The sequence below is a fragment of the Antedon mediterranea genome, chromosome 11 (assembly GCF_964355755.1).
Source record: "Antedon mediterranea chromosome 11, ecAntMedi1.1, whole genome shotgun sequence".
Lineage (NCBI taxonomy): Eukaryota > Metazoa > Echinodermata > Crinoidea > Comatulida > Antedonidae > Antedon > Antedon mediterranea.
The window spans coordinates 4,960,504-4,985,501 of NC_092680.1; the positions used below are offsets into that span (position 1 = coordinate 4,960,504).

Consider the following 24,998-nt stretch of genomic DNA (forward strand, 5'->3'; position numbering starts at 1 on the left):
AATGGAAATACTAAAAAAAAAGCGAAAAGCTAAATCAAAATGATAAACTAAAATAGCCAGAAAAGTTAGCAGAGCTTTCGGGCAACAATCTTATGAATCTTATGAATAGTTAGAAATTTTGGCGCCACAAAATTTCTTCTGAAATGCTTTTCTGAAATCTGCAAGCCGAAACCAATATATGATCGGATTTACAAGACAATTAATCATCATTAAGAACTGGAAACCGTAATTCCGAATCCATATGTCTGCACGTAGGCTGCATTGTTTAATAAAATGAGTAACTATTGCCCCGTTAACGGCAGCCGGTCCTATAGTTACTACGAATACTCCTACAATAACAATAAATGTTATTATCATCTTTTTCGATTCTTCAACTCTTTGAGTAGATAACGGAATGTCTTGTCTCTGATTGTTTATATTTTTATAGATAGTTATATATAACATTGTATTTAGAATAACGTAAACGCCTAATAAAGTTGAATACAGCCATTCAAACTTTCCGCTTAAGTTAAAAAGTAATACAATACCTATTTGACTGATTACTATAGTGAAGATAGAGATTGTACATCTTTTTGTGGTTACAATCTCATGGTACTTCAAAGGCGCCCATACCAATGCAATATACCGGTCAATGGCAATACAGACGATACAGCTAGCCGATATTAAATATAAACTGGTACTGGCCAATAAAATCGGTAAAATATAATTTACATTCCGTCGGATAGCTTCGAAAGTTAATATAATACACATCGAACTGAATACATCAGCTACTGCAAGAAAACTGACGAAGAAGTTATGTTGCTTGCGAAGTTTTTTGGCGGCTATGATGAGAAACACCACCAAAATGTTTCCCAGAATTGACAAAGCACAAAATAAGTATAAAACTGGTATTGCGTAAACAAAGAATGGTTCCCTTTGGTGTATTTCGCTTATGCTTTCTATGTATTGTAAGCAGTCCAACACTCTCTCCAAACTTTTTTGCATTGGGCCCGATGTAAAATTATGCGAATCGAAATTCGTTTTTCCTGTATTACTACGTTTGTATATATCTGTTACAACACTCAATTCCATGTTTCTCTTGAAGGAGCAAGTCAAAATACTGTTCTATTGCACGTTTGTATTAAAAAAAAACTTACTACTTAAAATTATTGGATTTATTCCCGATAAAATCTTTCGAGTACAAAATTTCAAGTAAGGATTTGCCTAAAAATACACTTTAGAAGTACAGTCATGCAAAATAATAGCTTTTGATGAATTGCAAGTTGCGACGAAATACAAGTTTGATATTTCCGGTTTTTAATGTCAAGTAACCGGACAGAAGATGTATTCCTCGTACTTATCCTGTCACTTCGTAACCATATTAGGATATACATAATAATTATTAAGATAATCCATCATCTCTGAGGCCGATGAGACTAGGCAGCAATTAATATATGTTATATCAAAACACATTAATAACTAAATTGATCGATAATAGTGAAAACGAGTTGATAATTATTCAGAAAACTGTCAACAAAATTATCGGTTATATTATTAAAATATAATGATTGCACAGTTATTAATGGGCATGGTCTTTTAAGAAATGCAATTAAAGAAAAATGTTTACACGCAGTAAGTGAACAAACACGTGCTGTTTATAGAAGTTGGTATTGGTATTCCTGTTAATAACGACGCCTATTTGACAGTTTCAATGCTTTTGTATAGTGTTGTTTCATACTTGTCTTCCATACAAACACATTAGCAGTGTGTCCATCAAAAGATAGTGCAAACAAGATAGTTTAACAATTTAATTCAAATTTAGGACAGTGGGTTTAATAATATAAAAATAATAATGAATGTTTATGAGTGTAATGGTACAAATAATGGCATGAGGTGGATGATGAAACGTTATATTTCAACGGATTTATATGAAATATTGATCACTAATTAGTTTTAACTGACTTTCATTTCAATCTTTTTGTAATATTGTTTGTAATCTTTGTTTATAATCTAAAGTTACAAATTTATTTAGGTTTGATTGACTTGCTTTGAATCTGTAACTGACATTTAGACGTCACTGTCGATTGTTGATTTGATGCATAATCGATACAAATAATATTGGTTGGGGTTGGTTATCTACAGTAGATTGGTTGCTTGGTATCTTTTTCTTCTTGTAATGTTTTATTGAAATGTATTTTGCCAAATAAATGATAACATTGATACATGCTTCTTCTTGTGGACTGGTGAAAATGGTTAGTGGCGTGTGTTATGATGTTTACAATTGTGATAGTTTGACATTAAATCCAATTGGAAAAGTATAGTAACTATATGTTATAGTATATCTATATGTTATTTTCACAATTTTCGTTCCAAAAAGTTTCTTGAGGAGTGAAGTTGGTTTTAGCGAATCATCTTTCAGATCAAATTGGTCTAGTTTTTATATTATTCTGATAATGTCTTTAAACTATGGAAGCCGTTAACTTGACTATGAAAAATGAAAGTTCGATATATTATTGGACTGAAACTTCTATCTATTCTTGGACTGAAACTATTGACTATAATGTGGCAATACACCCGTTTTTATTTTACTTGGAAAAATCGGCTGCTGTTTTGTGTGTGCTGTCTTTTATTGCAAACGTCTTTGTTGTGGGTTTAGTTGTAGGCTCCAAAAGACTTCACAGAAATAGATACATATTTGTTAGCTTTTTAGCATTGTCTGACGCTGCATCATCCGTTTACGGATTCTTAACGTTTAAAATGTATGAATTTGTAACTATCAGTGATATTTTATTAGGATGCGGATATTCACTGAATTTAATATCAGTTTGTTTCATAGCATGTATCGCAGTTAATTGTTATATTGCACTTGTAGGTGCACCACTTAAATACCATATTATTGTTACTACTAAAAGATGTGTACTCATTTCTATCACTGTGATAGTAACCCAGTTGGCACTAGGTTTTGGCATAGTATATATAGACTGTTTTAGTTGCTGGACGATAACTATAGGGGTGTATATTTTGTTGAACACGATTTTGTACATAGTCATCTATGTACGAATAAAACATCAACGTATGAACATCCGTATGTCATCAAATAACATTAAAAGTCACAAAATGTTAATAACATTCTGCATTGTAACTGGAATATTGATTGTAACATGGGTTCCTGTCATTGTGTATACAATATTAATTGCATGCTATGTTACTTACAATACTATATTTATAGGAATCGGACATGTTCTTGTTATTCTTAACTTTCTTCTGAATCCAATTATTTACTTGTTTAGAATGAAAAATTAGAAAATGGTCGATTTTACATCTTAATCTCTGTCTACACTATCAAACTATTTTGACAAAACAATGTGTCGTTCCCATATTTGGACATGATGATGGCATATCACCACCATATTTGGGCACATCACACTAAAACTAGTTTGATAGTGTAGACAGAGCTTCAGAAAGCAATCGATTTGACGACTTACGATTGGAAACAATATATTAAATAATGCTAATTCATTGTGTGCATACAGAAACATTACGTATGCTTCCTCTTTTGATTCCTTGAAAAAATGTTGTCATATTCCAACCGACAGTTAGAATTATTAGACTTTTTAAAATAACTTCGAGTTGTAATTATAATAAGGGTTTTTATTTTATTTATTTATTTTATTCAATTGAAACCAACAGGTTTGATACAAACAAAGTCAGGACTGTTTAAAGCACCTTGATTGGTCCTAACATTGATCAAGAGCTTCTCTCGTCCAGTGCCCACCCTTGACCAGAGGAAAGGCATGAGCCCAATACGTCTGAGGCAGATACTAGATGCAGGGGAAACATAAGAGTCAGCCGTGCTGATTTCAAATGTCTAACGGGGCCCCAGTTCCAGATACAGCACCCGATATTCCCAGATGGTCTCCCGTCCAAGCTCTAACCAGACCCAATGTTGCTTAACTTCGATGATCTGACGAGAAACGGTGTTTCAACGTGGTAAAACCGTATTTTGTAGGCATACAGGAACATTAGCTATGCTTCCTCGTTCGATTTCTGGACAAACTTTTGGCAAATTCCAAAGGATTACTTCAGGCAATATGATAAAGTTTCGCTCTCAATTAAAATTTAATAATAAAGTCAAATTATTAGAATGGTTAACCAACCATTGATATTAGAGTTAACTTGTAATAAAAATGTTAAAGCTGTCATTTATACATCCTTCAGAGCGGTAACATGTGACGGGGAAACATTAAAGTCTTGGAATTATTCGTATTTTCCTACAATAACGTGTATATTTTGCAGTAAGTTGGTCCTGTATTGCGATTGAAGATAAGGATATAGTATTTTCTATTCAATTTTGTGTTTACTAAAGTAATGACAGTAGAGATACATTAGGGGAGCTTTTGTAGGAATACTGATTGCAATTGATATCTATCAAACGATAGTTTGAGATGAATTGACATTAAGTCTAACCAAAGAATATAAATAGGTAAAGAATCCTTTTATTATCTTTGGTTTAACTAATGTGACAGCGAAGACGGTGTTTTATTTATCTTATCTGTACACTTGTTGCGTCATAAGTGACTAAACAATGGAAGAAAACACTGTGAACTTCAATACCAGTTATATAGATGGAAATACAAATGATGTACCGGTACTAGATACCAAACCATATTTGTTCTATATACACCATTTCATCAATGTCTTGTCTGTGCTGTCATTTCTGGCAAATATCTTAGTTGTAATTTTAGTAACTGCTGCAAAAAGGCTTCATAAAAATCGCAACATATTTGTGAGTTGTCTAGCGTTTTTCGACGCCTTGAACTCTATGTACGTTTTGTGGGTGAACGAATTTAGTTTGACTGTCTACAGTGCATGGTTTCTTCGAGTTGGATATTCCTCAACTTTAATATCACAATAATCGCCATTGATCATTACGTAGCACTTGTAGGAGCATCACTTTAAAATATCATATCATTGTTACTGCTAAAAGATGTGTGTTCATTGTTCTTGTCGTAACATCTCAGATTGCCTTCTATTATTTCGTAGAGAGTATAGCCTGTAGAACTTACTTTGTTTTTATGGTACTAGTTTATATATTTCTCAATACATTACTGTATATAATCATTTATGTTCGTATTCTGTTTCAACGAAGACGTCTACGCATGTCAAAAAATGCCGCCAAGAATAACAAGATGCTGACGACATTTATAATAATCACAGGTGTACTGATTTTAACATGGGGACCAGCTTATATCAATTTAAGTCTAATTGGAAAGAAACATCCTTTACGGTCTCATGGGAACTTGTTGATAATTTATTTCTTGCAAATAGGCCTAAGCAACTCGATTGCGAATCCAATTATTTACTTATTTAGACTTGATGAATTTAGAAAAGCTATAGAAGAAATTACAAAGTGTACCGTATTGAGATAATTTATGAAATAAGAAGCAATTTTTATCATAGAAATATAGGATAACAATGTATATTTTTCAATCAACTGACGTCATGATGAGGGTCAATGTAATTGTCTATTGTTCTTATTGGTCTCGGCGTCATTTGATTGGATATTATTTTAGGTTTCTACTTTCTTTTGTTTTCTGTAGAAAAATGTTCTTTGCCTGCTGTGTTTATATATATATATATATGTATATAAATTCAAAGGCAAATTACTGAAAAAAATGACAATGCTGTGGGTATCCGTGGCTGGATCTCAATGGAGATACAAAAATAAAAAGCGAAAAGCTAAATCAAAACGATAAAGTAAATTATGTATATATATATATATATCTATATATCAAATCTGCAGACAGTACTGTTTCGATACTTTTATTATATCTCGTCAGTGCAGCTCAGGTTTTCCAAATAAATATTAACAACAGAACTGGCATAATATAATATAAACATTCATTTGTATATGCCTATGTATCGTCACCAAGTATAACTTTAATTAACGATTATCATTTGTTATTGTATTGATATTGAGGTAATTATTAAGTCAATTGTAAGTAAGAAAAATAGAAATTAAAGACTGATGGAAACTAATATCTCCAATACTTTGACTGCAGTAAATAGTACTTGGATTATTTTCTGCCATCGTAATACGATTCCGCCATCGTAATACGATTCCGAACAGAAATATTAGACGCAGATTCCAATGATTTGTCGCTCTGAATTAAAAATTTAATAACGTGTAGTCAATTTTTTCAAATTGGTTACTCAACCGTTAATATTAAATGCAACATGTAATAAGAATTTTAAACCAATAATATCTAAATTCGTTAATATCGGTAGCGTGTGAAAAGACGAACGAACTTGCTGGATGTGGAGAAACGTAGATCTTTTTATCTTTTTACTTAATATTAAGCAAGCGTGTTGAAATGAATTGACAAATCTAACCAATGTTATGCGACAGAGACGGGTTTCACTTCGATTATAAGGCAACATAATACAGTGCTGATATATATTACTATGTATTTCTGAAGGAACACAACATTATTAAACAAACATGCACGGAAATTGAAGACGTAAATAAAGACAACATACAATTCTCAACCTGCCACTGACCTGGAGCCACGTGTGCTGTATAGTAGGACTTTTAAAGCCGGAATTGGACGAATAAGTCCCATCCAATTTGGAACATAGACCATCATCCTCAAAACGAGGGTTAGCCAAGAAAAACAGAAGAAGAAGATAAATGTTATGTGTACACTCGATACAATTAAGAGTATCGTTATTAGTGAATGACTAAACTATGGAAGAAAATAAACTGAAAAACACAATTGAGAATATTACTTTGCTCAGCTCTGTGGATGAAAATCTCAACTCTCACAATGATACACTGAATAATATACCATATACATTCTATTTACAAACATTAATTAAAGTTTTATGTATGCTTTCATTTCTGTCAAATATCTCGGTTGTAATTTTATTAGCTGCTGCAAAAAGGCTTCACAAAAAGCACAACATATTTTTAGGATCTTTGGCAGCTGCTGATGCAATACATTCCGTGTATATTTGGTGGGTTAATGAATTTAACGTTTATGTTAATAGAAACATGTTTAATGTATGGATTATTCGAGTTGGATATTCCTCATCTTTAACGTCGATTTGCTTCATCGCATTAATCGCTATTGATCGTTATATAGCACTTGTAGGAGCACCACTTAAATATCATATTATTGTTACTACTAAAAGATGTGCACTCCTTGTTATCACTGTGATTGTAACTCAGGTTGCTATCTGTTTTTTCTCGGGGAGAATGCAATGTTTTAACTGCTTTATTTTTGTAATAACTAGTTATGTTGTACTCAACACATTCCTCTATATAATTATATATGTTCGTATTCAGTTTCAAAGAAGAAAATTACGCATGTCAAAAAATAAGGCAAAAGGTAACAAAATGTTAAAGACATTTATCATTATCACTTTGGTACTGATTTTAACATGGGGATCATCATCTATCTATTTAGTTCTAACTGAACTGTTTGAAGAAGATACCCTGTTAAGAACGAGTGTAGTAAATGTTTTGATAATTTTTAATTCTCTTGCTAATCCAATTATTTATGTTTTTAGAATGGATGATTTTAGAAAAGCTATAACTGAATTTAGTAAGTGTAGACCTAATTAATTTCCAGATACAATAAACCCAAATCATTTTAACTTAAATTCAGAGGACCAATAGTAGTAGTTTAGCTGTAGCTAGTAGCTTAGTAGAAATCATTAACATTACGCTTAACATTCTCGATTGTTAAAGTTTGTTTACCTAGGCTAAATAATTTCGCTGGTAAACTGTTTAATTACATATCAATTTGGAATGACAGTCAACTTATGACGTGTCAACTGAACGTGAGGTAATTGGTTTGTTTAAAGTTGAAGTCTTTGCAACAATATTGAATATCTGAGTTTCTCAATTACAATGACGTCAACCGGAGATATAACAATGAAACATTCAAAATTAAGGTTTTTTTTCTAGTGGAATACTGTCGATTATTGTTAAATCTTTATGTGTAAAACATGGAAATAGAAACCTTGAACACATTCATGAGCCGGAACTCAAGACATTAGTGTCTGTTTCATCCAAAACTAGTACTATACACTTTTTTAACAACGACCTTGCCGTTAAATGGAATTAAAATCATCAATACCACGTGATATGAATATCAACTAATCAAAATGCAAGGATAATCATAATGAAAACTTATAGAGAAGGAAAAAATCCAATGAGAAAGACACACAACACGTAGGAGCTGATGTGAGCAATCAATAAATAAGGGGCGAAGAAACAAGGAAATGATTTAAGAAAATATAAAAGCTCTGCTAACTTTTCTGGCTGTTTTACTATCGTTTTGATTTAGCTTTTCGCTTTTTGTAATTTTTTTCAGTATTTTGCCTTTGGATTTATATATATATATATATATATTATATATCTGCAGCTCCATTGTACACACGAATTCATAGCCAAAATAAGATTGTTCGTTCGTTTTTCCAGTGTGAGATTGTATGGTTTTAAAGTGACAAAAAGAAGGTTTGACAAAGATAAACTTGAAACTTTTCAATTAAACTTTATAAGAAGAATGATCAAAATAAGATGGACAAAATTATATTATGTTCTTAGAATGGAGTACAGCTGCAGCAACACGGCAAAACATCTGTATATACATTTTCCTCAAGTCAAACAAATATGATTATGACAGCGACAATGACACCGTTTTAGTTACTGAATGTTGACGTTGGATCCCATTTGTAGGCCTACACCTGGAGTGGAAAATAAAATATCGTAGATGTACATTCTCATGGATTAAAAACTATGGCAGATGATTTGGAAAACACAATTGAGGACACTAACACGAGTTGTGTGTATGTACCACTAGACGATGTACTAGATACTAAACCATATTTATTCTATATACAACAATTCATTAATGTATTATGTGTGCTGTCATTTCTGGCAAATATCTTAGTTGTAATTTTAGTAACTGCTGCAAAAAGGCTTCATAAAAATCGCAACATATTTGTAGGCTCTTTAGCGTTTGTCGATGCCATGAATTCTATGTACATTTTGTGGGTGAACGAATTGAGTGAGTTCTACAGTGCATGGATTCTTCCAATTGGATTTTCCGCAACTTTAGTATCAGTTTGTTTCATAGCATGTATCGCAGTGGATTGTTATATAGCACTTGTAGGGGCACCACTTAAATATCATATTATTGTTACTACTAAAAGATGTGTACTCCTTGTTATCACTGTGATAGTAACTCAGGTGGCTTTCGGTGTTTTTGTAAATAGTATAGGGTGCATAGTTTGTTTTAGTTTCATGGTATTGATCTACGTTTTACTCAACACATTACTGTATATAATCATTTATGTTCGTATTCTGTTTCAACGAAGACGTCTGCGCATGTCAACAAATGCCGCCAAGAGTAACAAAATGCTTACGACATTTATAGTTATCACAGGGGTACTAATTTTAACATGGGGACCAGCTTCCCTCGGTTACATGCTAATTCAAAGTAATTGCTATTTCTTTCAAGATAATTTGTTAATCATTTTTGGATGCGATTTCTTGCAAATTTGTAACTCAATTGTAAATCCAATTATTTACATTTTCAGACTTGATGAATTTAGAAAGGCCATAAAAGAAATTAAATGCAATTATCGTCATTTTTTTTGTTTTTTATAGGCTCGTCCCACTTTTATTTTAGTTTGCATTACAAATTATTTCAATATATACAAGTTCACTATAATAAGGCATATAATATGTATATTCTCTTATATTATTAAAATATTAAAAACGAAGGTCATGTTCTCCATTTTTTTCTTGTCACATGCAAGTGACGCGTACATATTTGTGATTATTGTTAAAACGTGTTTTTTTAATGACATAGTATATTTAAAAATGAATTAAAAAAAAATTACAATTATTAAAAACATTTACTTATGACCTACATACAATATATAATATATAAAGACATTCTGAATATTGCGGATTTCATATATTATTAAAATTGTCTAAAAACATAATCAAGGGTTACATTACATTACATATTAAAACACAATGATATAAAATACAATTGTAAAACGTAGGGAGAGAGATCTCCAGCACAATTTTAATTATTCAATAGATCAAATATCTTGTCTTTACTATTTTTCCATTTCTGATCAGCAGTATAAAAGTTATACGAATATTCATTTTTTATGAGGTTTATAATTTCATTTTTAAATAGACCCCAAATATTTGCAGATTCTTTTTTTTCTGTCGTTTCTAGTTCTTTATATATTATGTAGGATTTATATATACAAAAAGTAAAAACTGAAATTAATTCGTTTACAAGTTTGTTTTTTGTTCCCAAAATTGCATTAATCCTTGTCAACTAAAAATTGCTAAAACAATTCCTGAGTATAAAAAAGGAGCAAGAGAGAAAATAGAAAATTATAGACCGATATCGATATTACCATGTATATCTAAGGTATTTGAAAGGGTCGTATATGACCAAACAATCGCTTTTTTGTGTAAATATGATATGTTACATGAATCTCAATATGGATTCAGGGCAGGTCATTCAACTAACCACGCCCTCCTACAAGTCCTTGATAAAATAACAACAGCCGTTGACAACAAGCAATTTATGATTGGCGTATTTTTGGATTTATCCAAGGCGTTCGATTCGATAGATCATAAATTATTGCTCACAAAATTGCCCCATTATGGAATAAGAGGCGTGGTTCTTGATTGGTACCGAAGCTACCTTAGAGAAAGACAACAATTCGTACAAATTTGGAAGTGTCAGTCTGTAACCAAAATAATAAAACAAGGCGTTCCACAAGGGTCAATCCTTGGACCCCTGCTGTTTTTGATTTTCATAAATGACATGTTTTCTGTAAGTAATGTCGTTGATTTAATAATGTTTGCAGATGATACGAATATGTTTTTACAACACAATGATATCGTCACTGCCTTTACAATAATGACAAATGAACTAAATAAAATTGAGAAATGGTGTAAAACTAATAGATTAACTATTAATACAACCAAGACTACGTATATGTTATTTAGTGGAAAGAATACCAACATTGACACATCCCAATTTGTACTTTCAATAAATAGAGTTTCAATAGATAGAGTACCATATACTAAATTTCTCGGTGTCATCATTGATGAGAAACTGAACTTTAGACACCATACAAATGCAGTTTCTTGTAAAGCATCCTCAATAATTGGTGCCATGTGTCATATAAAAAAAATTAATATCTACTGAAGTGTTACTTACCATATACAAGACACTTATATTACCAGTGTTGACATATGGTATTATTGTATGGGGTGCGGGAAACAAAGACAATTTGGATCGCCTTCTATTGCTTCAGAAAAAAGCTCTTAGGATCATTTGTAAGGTAGACTTTCATCATCCCTCTTCTCAGCTCTTTGTGAAAACGGGCACATTTAATATATTTGATTTGTATAAAAACAGTGTTTTAAATTTTATGTTTAAATACCAAAAAGGACAACTTCCAAAATGTTTTAATTCTTTATTCAGTTTATTTGATAATTATCATACAGTACATATAACACTCGAAATAAAGACAATTATTGTATAAAATTAAAATCAACTAATATGGGTCAGCAAAGTATAGCATATAGAGGACCTCAGCTATGGAATCAACTTATAAGAAATATAAGAGAGAGTGAAAATATATCAATATTTAAAAAACTATTACTAAATAAATGCATTAATAGTTATAAAGAAACAATATATCTTTGCGAAAACAACATTTGTAAAATATGTCTAACTTTAACTTAATTAATTACATGTTCGTATATATTCTGAGACTGATGTATATATATATATATTATATTATAGTACGTTGTATTTTCCTTCATTTATTTACTACATGAAAACATTTTTGTAATATATTTGTAAATTTATATTTTAAGTTAGGGTGCCACAGATTAAAAGCTTTGCTTGCTTGTGGTTATCCTGTTTTTCACACTTTAATGTACTTAATCTTTTATTTATATTTTTATGAATGTTGTGTGAAAAATAAAAGAATCAATCAATCAATCAATCAAAAAAACCCACTTTGGAAAGTCTTGCTGTACTGTAACCTCATTTGGAAGACATCCGAAGTTGACGGTTTCTTTTTTATACAATAAAGATAGAATAATATTGATTGATAATTTGGAGACCATCAATGTCATTACTTCGATCAATCATTTAACACTTGATGTCAACAAAATTATTACGAATTATATCCTAATACTGTACTATTATTCAGAACTGTATTACACTAATTAAGTTTTAATTGTTGATTAAAAAAATTGGAAAACATGATTAAATGCAATGATGACTTTGATGTCATATCAAGTTAAATCATATCACTGCTGGTTTTGATTGATTGGTGTAAGTACGCAGACAGAAGGTAATTTGAACTGTTTGATTATCACTGATATCAGATAATTTACATACAAGTTGTAATAACGTACCTGAGCTGTTGTGGTGAAATCAAGAAGCTGCCAGGAGAAAAGACTTCAAAAAAGTCAGCAGTTCCATAATTCATACGAATTCAAAGCCAAGTAAGAATGTTGGTTCGTTTTGTGAGGTTGTATGGAATTAAGAAACAGGAACTTTTTGTTTGTTAAACGTGACCGATCTAAACACTGTTGGGGTAATGCGATTACAGGTGGCATAGCTGCCGTCTCACTTGGTGGACAATGACAGAGTTTTAGTTACTGAATGTACAATTTTTTCTATAAAAAAAAACTAAATCGTAAATAGACACTCAGCGATAACTATGTAATAGATTAAGTAGCATTAGATGTATTTGAACGCGCAATGGAAAACACTACCAGATGTGTGGATGGAAATATAAACCGCACAGATGATCCACTAGTTACCAAACCATATATATTCTATATACACCATTTCATCAATGTCTTGTCTGTGCTGTCATTTCTGTCAAATATATCGGTTGTAGTTTTGATAGCTGCTGCAAAAAGGCTTCACAAAAAGCACAACATATTTGTGAGTTGTCTAGCGTTTTTCGACGCCTTGAACTCTATGTACATTTTGTGGTTTAACGAATTTAACTACACTTCCTACGGTCGTTTAATTTATCAAATTGGATTTTCAGCAACTTTAATATCAGTTTGTTTGATATCATGTATCGCAGTGGATTGTTATATAGCACTTGTAGGAGCACCACTTAAATATCACATTATTGTTACTACTAAACGATGTGTGTTCGTCGTTATTATTGTGATAGTTACTCAGGTAGCTTTTTGTTATTTCATTGATAATGTAGGATGTATAGCCTGCTTTGTTTTTAAAGTATTAGTTTACATATTTCTAAATACATTGCTGTATATAACAATTTATATTCGTATTCTGTTTCAAAGAAGACAACTGCGCATGTCAACAAATGCCGCCAAGAGTAACAAGATGCTGACGACATTTATAATTATCACAGGGGTACTGATTTTAACTTGGGTACCAGCTTCTGTCGGTTACATTCTAATTCACAATTGTTATTTGTTTCATGAGAATGTGTTAATCATTTTTGGATGCGATTTCTTGCAAATTTGTAACTCAATTGTAAATCCAATTATTTACATTTTCAGACTTGATGAATTTAGAAAGGCCCTACAAGAAATAAGAAAGTGTATTTAGCTAAAATTAATTATGGTCATTCTGTATTTGACCGCGACCTTTCATTCCTGTACCGTTTTATAATTAATCTTATAAGGTTAATAAGTTTATGTTTTGTTAAAATGTATTTTATTATTGTATCCAATTTGTGAGCAGTATTCGTAGTGATTGGCGTTTATGTGGAAGAGTACATTCAACAAATTACTTTAAAACGAATCATTAATTTACATGAACACTAATTTAAACATTCGAAAATCCAATCGATACGGCCTATTGATACATTATGCAGGTAGAATGGTATGGATTCAGAACGGTGACTTGAACTGTGTATTTTTACCTAATCGTTTTCTACTCACTCTCTAAGCTGAGACTTATTTGTTTTATACAATTTCAATGTTGTTGGTCAGCCTTGCAAAGTCATTGTTAGCGCAAAATTCTGAATGCATTATTACAGGAAATTTTATAAAAGTAATCATTAACAAGATTTTTGCCAAGATTTCAGTGACTTGAATAGACAAACACAACAACCTTATATTTACCTAATGTACGGTTACTTTTTCATACAATCAAGATAGATTAATATTGACTTATAATTTGGAAACCATCAATGTCATTTTTTACTGCTAGGTACTTCGATCAATCATTTAACATTTGGTGTCAAAAACATTATGAATATTAATATCATAATTATTATCATTCAGAACTCTATACTATTAAGTATGGTTTTTTTTTATTATATCTTGTTTGATTTGAAAATTGTCAAAGAAGAATGATAATAAATGGGGTAATAAAAACATGAACAACATTATTCAATGTAATGAAGCATTTTATTTGAGATCAGACTACTGGTGCGTGTTGGATCAGACTCCTGGTGCGTGTTGGATCAGACTCCTGGTGCGTGTTGGATCAGACTACTGGTGCGTGTTGGATCAGACTACTGGTGCGTGTTGGATCAGACTACTGGTGCGTGTTGGATCAGACTCCTGGTGCGTGTTGGATCAGACTCCTGGTGCGTGTTGGATCAGACTCCTGGTGCGTGTTGGATCAGACTACTGGTGCGTGTTGGATCAGACTACTGGTGCGTGTTGGATCAGACTCCTGGTGCGTGTTGGATCAGACTCCTGGTGCGTGTTGGATCAGACTACTGGTGCGTGTTGGATCTGACTCCTGGTGCGTGTTGGATCAGACTACTGGTGCGTGTTGGATCAGACTACTGGTGCGTGTTGGATCAGACTACTGGTGCGTGTTGGATCAGACTCCTGGTGCGTGTTGGATCAGACTCCTGGTGCGTGTTGGATCTGACTCCTGGTGCGTGTTGGATCAGACTACTGGTGCGTGTTGGATCAGACTACTGGTGCGTGTTGGATCAGACTACTGGTGCGTGTTGGATCTGACTCCTGGTGCGTGTTGGATCAGACTACTGGTGCGTGTTGGATCAGACTACTGGTGCGTGTTGGATCTGACTCCTGGTGCGTGTTGGATCAGACTACTGGTGCGTGTTGGATCAGACTACTGGTGCGTGTTGGATCAGACTCCTGGTGCGTGTTGGATCAGACTACTGGTGCGTGTTGGATCAGACTCCTGGTGCGTGTTGATTGAAGTAAACAGAAGAGCAAAATCATTCCAACAATTTGATTGTCAAAAATATCAGATCATTTACATACATTTAATAAACAAGTAACGACGTACCTGGTGTTGTAAGAAACAGAGCCAAATGAAGAATGTTCGTTCGTTTTGCCAGTGTGAGATTGTATGGAATTTAAGACAGTGAGAACTTTCATTTAAACGCGACCGATTTAAACACTGATGTGGTAAATGTGATTACGGATGACATAGCCGCAGTCTGTCTCACTTGGACAACTGCACTGTTTTAGTTACCTAACGTACCTTTACACATTTACAATACAATATCGTAAATACACTCGACTATTGAATTAGTTAGAAATAATTCTGTAGATATTAGGCACGTTCTTTCTATTTCAAATGGTTGGGCTAGATTACAATCAGTAGGCCTATTATCACGACGGGTGTTATCTTGAACTATTGTACCAATAGACAAAATGCATATTTTCTATTAGCGAAGAGCGAGCCATATCTAGACTGTATTTCTGAAGAATTGTATTTATTTTTCGAAAATACCTTTCAAATTGGAGTGTACTGATTTGTAAAAATGACAGGTTACGAGCAGCTGGATATGATCTACGTGAGCGGTAATGGAAGTTGTTGGAACGCTGCAATTATACAAGAAACGCTTAAGACAAATCGTTACTTATATTATATACAACAATGTGTTTATGCACTGTGTGTATTTTCATTCTTTTTAAACATTTCTGTTGTAGTTCTGATAAGGGTCTCAAAAAGACTTCACAATAAACGAAACATATTTGGGAGTTGTTTAGCCCTGGCAGATGCAACAAACTCTGTCTATCTTTACTTCTTGAGCGGACTACATGCTGTAGATATGCATGTATTTGTTTGGATTATACAGATGGAATATTCATCGAACTTAGTATCAGTTTGTTTCATAGCATGTATCGCAGTGGATTGTTATATAGTGCTTGTAGGAGCCCCACTTAAATACCATATTATTGTTACTACTAAAAGATGTGTGCTCGTTGTTATTATTGTTATAATATCAAATTTAATATTTGGTTTTATCGTTTCTATAATTTGCTTTGGTTGTTTTGTTGGTTTGGTAGGCATGTATATTATACTCAACACTATTGTATATATAATTATTTACATTCGTATTCAGCTTAAGAAACTGACTCTAGCAAGAAGTAGGAACAGTTATAGTACTGGAAAAATGCTGAGAACATTTTGTATCATTACAGGCTTCTTGTTCGTAACATGGATACTAGCATGTATAGGTGGATTAGTTTTTCTTGACAATGCTTGCAATGTACAAGAATATGATAATGTACTGCTAGCGTATTTTATCTCTATTTCGTTGGTAGTTTGTAATTCTCTTGCAAGTCCGATCTTGTATGTGTTTAGACTGAATGAGTTTAGAAAAGCTATTAGAGAAATATGTTGTTTGAACAAACTTTGTCGATGAAAATATTGATTGTTTAATGTGGGTATTTTTTTTAAATATTGTCTGCTACAATTTTAATAAAATATTTTGAAGTAAATAATATTTTGAAAGATTTCATTTTGGAAAAAGAATTTGACAGGAAAAGAATAACACATCAGCTTTTATGGTTCTATTTATGTATTATGACATTTTAAAAGCTGCATTACTTACAAAATTAGTTTTATATACAATAACAAAATAGACAATATTTAACGATGATAACATTTCTTTTTTGAAAAAGCTATAGTGTAACGGAGTACAGTACTTAATTATGAAAAGAAATACTAAATTAAAGTGTACATTATTACAGTGGCGTGTGATGTCAACACGGTAATATAATGTCAACAACTTGATTGAAACCAATCTTGCAACATTACGTGGTCTGGTGTGATTCGTTTAGATTTTTTTCATATCAACTAAAATCCACAATTAGAATTGCGAGGTTTATCAACAATGTATGCCCAGTACACTATAATTCTGTAGATATTAGCAAAGAATATAAATAGGTAAAGAATCAACAGTACGCGCTGTTATACATAGAAGGAAAGGAAACGCGGACGCTTATTCATGGACGCGTAAGAATCCAGCAGCCGAACGACGGCGGGCTCTAGATATGGTTCCCGTCTAATCCCACGTTTCGATGGATCGTGATGATCTGATGTGTTCTCGCGTCTGTGCTCTACTAATTTTGATATTATTAATATTTTGATAATCATTTTGATAAATAATCATCGTTTGCATTTTTATAGATATTTACAATAAAAGTTTTATCTTACCCACGCCTGAAGGTGGCGCACTTCTTCTAGTGAAAAGGAAATGCGCCACCTTCAGGCGTAGGCAGATAGTAACCCGGATGTGGTTTACACCGCCAACGGAACTGTTGTATCTTCTCCTTTTATTATCTTTGATATTAGACACGTTCTTTCTATTTCAAATGGTTTGGCTAGATTACAATCAGTAAGCTTATTAACCCCGAATGGACTTTTCTTGAACTATTATATCCATAGACAAAATGCATATTTTCTATTAGCGAAGAGTTACCCATATATAGACTGTATTTCTGAAGAATTGTATTTCTTTTGTCGAAAATACAATTCAAATTGGAGTGTACTGAATTGTAAAAATGCCAGGTTACGAGCAGCTGGATATGATCTACGTGAGCGGTAATGGAAGTTGTTGGGACGCTGCAATTATACAAGAAACGCTTAAGACAAATCGTTACTTATATTATATACAGCAATGTGTTTATGCACTGTGTGTATTTTCATTCCTTTTAAACATTTCTGTTGTAGTTCTGATAAGTGTCTCTAAAAGACTTCACAATAAACGAAACATATTTGTGCGTTGTTTAGCCCTGGCAGATGCAACCAACTCTGTCTATCTTTACTTCTTGAACGGACTACATGCTGTAGATACGCATGTATTTGTTTGGATTATACAGATGGGATATTCATCGAACTTAATATCAGTTTGTTTCATTGCATGTATCGCAGTGGATTGTTATATAGCGCTTGTAGGAGCACCACTTAAATACCATATTATTGTTACTACTAAAAGATGTGTGCTCGTTGTTATTATTGTTATAATACCAAATTTAGTATTTGGTTTTATCGTTTCTATAATTTGCTTTGGTTGTTTTGTTGGTTTGGTAGGCATGTATATTATACTCAACACTATTGTATATATAATTATATACATTCGTATTCAGAGTCAGTTTAAGAAAATGACTGTAGCAAGAAGTAGGAACAGTTATAGTACTGGAAAAATGCTGAGAACATTTTGCATTATCACAGGTTTCTCGTTGATAACATGGATACTAGCATGTATAGACGCAGCTTTGCTTGACAATGCTTGTGATTTACAAGTATATGATTATACGCTACTAGCTTTTTATATCTCTGTTGTATTGGTACTCAGCAATTCTCTTGCAAACCCGATCTTGTACGTGTTTAGAATGAAGGAGTTTAGAAAAGCTATAAGAGAAATATTTTGTTTGAACAAACAGTTTCGATGAAAGTAATGATTGTTAGTTTATTGTTTGTATTTTAAAAATATATTTTGTGCTACATTTGAATTGAATATTTGAATTTTACAGAAAAATAGGTTTATGGTTATATTTATGTACTAACATTTTAAACGCTGCCTGACATTGAAAGTTTACTTAGTATACAATAACACAATATTAATAGAATATTACTAAAGCTCTGTCTACACTATCAAACTTTATGTGACAAAAAAAAAGGTGTGATGTGCCCAAATATGGACATGATGATGTCATAACACTACCATATTTAAGCATATTACTACCATATTTGGGCACTCACACTTTTTTTCTAATGAAACTTTGTATATTTATTCAGTATATTGTTTTTGTTCTGTATCTCATTAATTTTTCAATTGTATTAAAAGTCAGTGTTATTTTTCATTGTTGATTGGCTGTACTTACAAATATTTACTATTCTACATCTATTATTATTATTATTCACTATCATTATTGTAAATAATCACTGTAAATAATCACTTTTATAATTAATATTGGTTTTTTTTGTGTGTGTAAATGATGGTTAGTTCTGTACTACACTTTAATATGGTTATTGTTGTTATAACTAAAACATTATTATGATTGAATAAAGTTCACAAGAAACTAACCACCAATTTCATTATTAACTGCTACTCTCTTCATCGATCATTCAGCAAAATAATAGTAATATAGAAAACTTAGTAATTAAAGAATTATATTGGTTGATGATTTCTATATGTTATCGTCAATGCAACTTCAATTTATTTACAAATTCGTATTTGCAAATTTCATATGAGAAAATAAAGGAAGAAAAACAATGTTGAATATAATGGTGATTTTTAATTCATATCGTGTAGAATCCGAAGAATTGAAATGTTAGTAGCCTAGCAAACCATTACCTTTCCATTCAAGAGTTGGCCGTGTAGTTTTCAAGCATAATTTTACCTCGTTTCGCGGGAAGTGTGCCCTTCATTGGGGTGTCAAATTAGTGGTTCTACTTTAGGTCGGAGTCTGTATAGGCCTACTGTTGAGTGGATAAGTCGCATCTTTCAACGTTGTCTCTCTGAAAAAATAATTGTTTACATTTTTTGTTGAAAATTCCATTTTAATATCACATATTAGTTATCCACTTTAAACAAAAATTTAATCGATAAAAAAAACATTTACCTGAAAAACTGTAATTTAAAGCAATAAAATAGTCGAATTGGCTGTGAGCCAATAGGTTTTTAGATGAATTTGACCATTTATTTTGTCATTTTATATGAGAAAACATTTTTGTTTGCTTTTTTACGGAAGGGATTAACTCTATTAAAACTATAAAATAATCATTCAAAGTCTATTTTAATTAGTGTTCATTTTTCATGTTTTTGGGGGCAATACATCTTTAAGAGTGTCGTCAATATCTCTGCCAGTACCAATTACTTTACGTGTTTAATTACTATTTCTGATTGATCTGAATAAACAAAATGGTAATAATTGTAACAGCTTCGTGACATTGATATTAGATCATTTACATACACTTAATAAACGTTTACACGGTAATCGTTAGCATTTGCATATTTAATCGTCAACACGTCACGCAACGAAAAACTAGGACAAATTAATCAAGAAAATAATAAGTGAAGTCGAATTTTAAGTTCAGATTTTGTTTAGTTTCATCTTTAACTTTATTTCAGGAAATAATTTCCAATATAAATAAATGCAATGAAAAAAACAACAAAACATATTATTTTTCTCTTACTTAGAGAACATGTGATGCACTTTGTATCTGACAAGTCATTGTGGAAATTTACAAGCCTTACTAGAAGTCATAAATAAGCGATGTTCAGAATAAAGTCCTCATATAAGCACATGTTTGTTTTGGTGCAGATAAAATAATGTTCCGTGATTTATTTCTTTTTAGTCATGCTACGGAGAGTTAGACCATACAATTACCATTCAAATTATGTTGCATACAATTTTAGTAATTTAAACATGGGCGTGTGATTGATGTTTATCGTCACTCAATAAACATACGTAATTAAAATGGTTAGATGTGATCTGTTTAGATTTGATACATCACGCGCAAGATTAAATTGAGTAAAGCGGCAACGAACAAGAGTAAGTTAAATTTACTTAATATTATTATTATACTTAATTATTATGAGAAACCGGTAATTCCTTTTAAAACCCACAACAATGTTGAAAGTGTGTAGATATAAAGCAGGTTCCTTCTGGTACAATTGACAATTTAAATTCAATATTAACACTTATTAACGAAGGATATATGTTCACATTTATTGAAATATTGTTATCTATTTTTTCTACTAAGGAAGTGCGAGGCATTTTGTTGTTTCCGAAGAATTATATTTTCTTTCGATCAACCTTTCAGATTGGAATTTTAAAAGATACTAAACTGTAAGAATGAAAGGGTTTGATCATCTAGATATAATGCATCTGAGCTCTAATGGAAGTTGTTGGGACGTTGCAAAAATACAAGAAACGCTTAAGAAAAATCGTTACTTATTTTATATACAACAATTTATTTATGCACTGTGTGTACTTTCTTTTCTTTTAAACATTTCCGTTGTAGTTCTGATAGCTGTCTCAAAAAGACTTCACAATAAACGAAACATATTTGTGAGTGTTCTAGCCTTGACTGATGTGGTTAGTTCTGTCTATCTCTGCTTTATGAACGGACTACACGCTGTAGATAAGAATATAATTCTATGGGTTATAAGAATTGGATATTCCTCAACTTTAATATCAGTTTGTTTCATAGCATGTATCGCAGTTAATTGTTATATAGCACTTGTAGGAGCACCACTTAAATATCATATTATTGTTACTACTAAAAGATGTGTACTCCTTGTTATCACTGTGATTATAACTCAGATTATTTTTGCGTTTGTTGTCTCAATGATCTGCTTGGGTTGTTTTATTGGTTTGGCCGGAGTCTACGTGTTGGTCAACACTACTGTTTATATCATTATATACTTTCGTATTCAAAGTCAGCGTAAAAAACTGAACCTTTCAAGAAATAGAAACAACAACAGTAGCAAGATGCTGAGAACATTTTGTATTATCACAGGTGTAGTGTTGATAACATGGATACTAGCCGGTATAAACGCAGTTTTGTTTGCCAATTCTTGTGATTCTAGATTATATAAAAGTCTATTACTCAAATATTTTATCGCGTATTTGTTGGTACTCATTAATTGTCTTGCAAATCCGATCTTGTATGTGTTTAGACTGAAGGAGTTTAGAAAAGCCATAAGAGAAATAAGTTTTTTGAACAAACTTTGACGATAAAGTATGAGTTTTGGTTTATTGTTTTTAATTGTCTATTTCATTTTTATAAAAGGAGATTTTTCTTTTCGAGATTTCACCGATTAAGACTACATCCTGTAAATGACATTTACCGTGTTGGTTTGGATTTAAACAATTGATTTGATATTCCTCAACCGACTATCAGTTTGTTTCATAGCTTGATAGCAGTGGATTGCTATATAGCTTGTCATGTTATGTTAGTGTTACTACTAAAACATTTGTAATCCTTGTTATCATTGTGATAATAACTCAGTTTGCTACCTTAACATTTCTACAGCAATTTTTTGGTTAAAAAGATTATTAGTTGTAGTTATAAATATATTCATGTAGACCTACATTTGCGTTAACTAGCATTGTATAGCCTACACACACGTTTTAACCGGTTTACACATTTATTTCTAAAACAAAATGGACAAACGATACAGAAGGACTTGCATCATCGGTGAAATAAAACAATCATCCAATGCGCTATCCAAATGCTAAAGCACTGCTTTAAGCAAACACGCTCTTTGAAGAGATGTTTCTCTCGCTTGCCACCGCCCTCTATAGAAAGTTGTGAAAACAAAGCGTATAAATCGTCTGCGTAGTATAATTACTCTACTGACATTTCTGCGCCGAGGGTTAATTGACAACAACAATATGCCTCTGTACAAGTGTTTTTAATTTCATCAAAATCAGACTATGCTAACAATTTGTAAATTGTACTTTATCATGACCTATTATAATAATACCATGCTTGTACTTTTCAATGTTTTAATCGGATCGATGAAATGTAACTTTGTATTTGTGTTACTAACTATTTGTCCTACATTTGTAACTTCCTAATTAAAATGTAGACAATCTGTGTCAGTTATTGACATTATATCATTATACATTATTCACAGTCATTACACAAATTCAACTGGTTAACATAAATTTGAGTTTCATTAATGTTACATAACCGCGTGTGATTGATTCTGCCACGGAAAATAATTGCAACAACATATGTCCTTATATGAAACTAATCTAATATAATTTACAATTAAAGTTGTTAGATTGTGATGTGATTCGTTTAGGACGCACGAAATCAAATCAATAAAGTCAAATGAAAGGAATATAATTTAATTGGCGAACTACAGAAGCTTACAACCCTGGTGACTCTTTAGAAACAAACAAAAACTGTTGCTAAGTTATACTGCAAGATAGCAAATTCTTTATGTTGCAGATAGATAATCTTTAGTTTATGATATATATATAAATGTTATTTCCTGATCAATAGACACACTGAAGTTTCTATTATTGAAGGATGAGCATATTTCAATTATTTCGATTTATATCGGAAGTTTAAAAGATACTATATTGTAAACATGGGAGGTTCGTCGGAACTGGATATTATATATGGGAATTCCAATAGTTGTTGGGTTGTTCAAGATACTGAAGGAACAATTCAAGAAAATCAGTACTTATTTTATATACAACAATGCATATATATATTGTGTGTACTTTCATTTCTTTCAAACATCTACGTTGTAGTTCTAATAGGTTCTTCAAAAAGGCTTCACAAGAAACGAAATATATTTGTGAGTTTTCTTGCCGTGACTGATGCAACAACCTCGATTTATATTTACTTTATGAACGGACTATATTCTGTAGATAGAACTGTAATTTTTTGGATAATAAGAATTGGATATTCATTAAATTTAATATCAGTTTGTTTCATAGCATGTATCGCAGTCGATTGTTATATTGCACTTGTAGGAGCACCGCTTAAATATCATATTATTGTTACTACTAAAAGATGTGTACTCGTTGTTATGTTTGTGATAGTTACCCAAATTACATTCGGTTTTGCCGTTTCTCTGATCTGTTTTAGCTGTTTTGTAGGTTTAATAGTAATATATATTGTAGCCAACACCACTCTGTATATAATCATTTACTTTCGTATTCAAAGTCAACGTAAACAACTGAATCGAGCAAGACATAGAAACAATAGCAGTAGCAAGATGCTGAGAACATTTTGTATTATCACTGGCGTCTCTCTGATAACATGGGTAGTAGCGTGTGCAGACTCATTTTTGCCCAAAAGTGCTTGTAACACACGCGAATATGAAGTCCTCTTACTAAGGCGATTTATCATTATGATATTGGTAACCTGTAATTCTCTTGTAAACCCGATCTTGTATGTGTTTAGAATGGACGAATTTAGAAAAGCTATAAGAGAGATAAAGTGTCTGAAAAGTATGTATCGACATAATTAATTAAAAGAACGACAGAATTCGAAGAGGTGAATATAATATTGAAACGCTACAAATAGAAGAAACGCTAAATAGTTGCTTATATACAACAACAATGACTTGTATTGTGTATACTTGTCTTCATTTTCATATTCATTGTAGTTCTACTGTTGCCTAAAAATTAGTTCACAATAATCGATTTATATTTGTGGCTGATGCACCAAATTCTGTGTATACTTCCTGAGCATAGTAAGTACTGTGCTGTACTTTATACTGGAGTTATTTGGACTATAAACATTTTATATCAATTAGTCGCTATTACATACTGTAGCCCTTACATATCCTATTCTTGTTACTATTAAAACATACGTACTCATTGTTATCAATGTATGAGTTAGCACAAGTACCTAATCTGGCAAGAAACAGTAGATGAGAACTATATTAATACATCCGTCTTAGATTTAGTGACTTATTTAGTCTCGATAAACTTTTCCCGAAATGTTAGTGATTTCAATAAAAAGAAAATATAACAGCCAACTTTCTATGTATATTTACGTTTGAAAAAACAACAACATTAGCATTGGCAGTTATTTGTTCATCTACAGTCAAATAGATAAAACAATAATAGTAACATTTACTAGTTTGGGAATCGTCTCTTGAAGGTAATCGTGTTTTCAATGTTGTCCGAGAAATATGGATCAATGAAGTGGAGAGATTATTATCATATTTTTTTTTCTGTTCGAGATTTTTTTATTTTT

General features: G+C 31.9%; 2 protein-coding genes across 3 annotated transcripts in view; both read left to right on the forward strand.

Annotated features, from left to right (window-relative positions):
- LOC140062178 (transmembrane protein 234-like) overlaps positions 1–24,998 on the forward strand; it is a 54,045-nt gene that overhangs the window by 22,763 nt on the left and 6,284 nt on the right. Inside the window, exon 5 of one of the 2 annotated variants that reach the window (XM_072108262.1) lies at positions 3,670–4,190. The exons of the other annotated variant lie outside the window; for it this stretch is intronic. Within the exon in view, the coding sequence (XP_071964363.1) occupies positions 3,670–3,710 (41 nt within the window). The 3' untranslated portion in view covers positions 3,711–4,190. Of the gene's footprint in view, positions 1–3,669; positions 4,191–24,998 lie in introns of those variants that run through there. 2 annotated transcript variants of the gene reach the window in all.
- On the forward strand, positions 6,728–13,680 carry LOC140062979 (melanocortin receptor 4-like). Its single transcript, XM_072109397.1, has 3 exons — positions 6,728–7,201; positions 12,431–12,513; positions 13,373–13,680. Exons 1-3 carry the CDS (start codon positions 6,728–6,730, stop codon positions 13,641–13,643), a joined length of 828 nt encoding a protein of 275 aa, XP_071965498.1. The 3' UTR covers positions 13,644–13,680.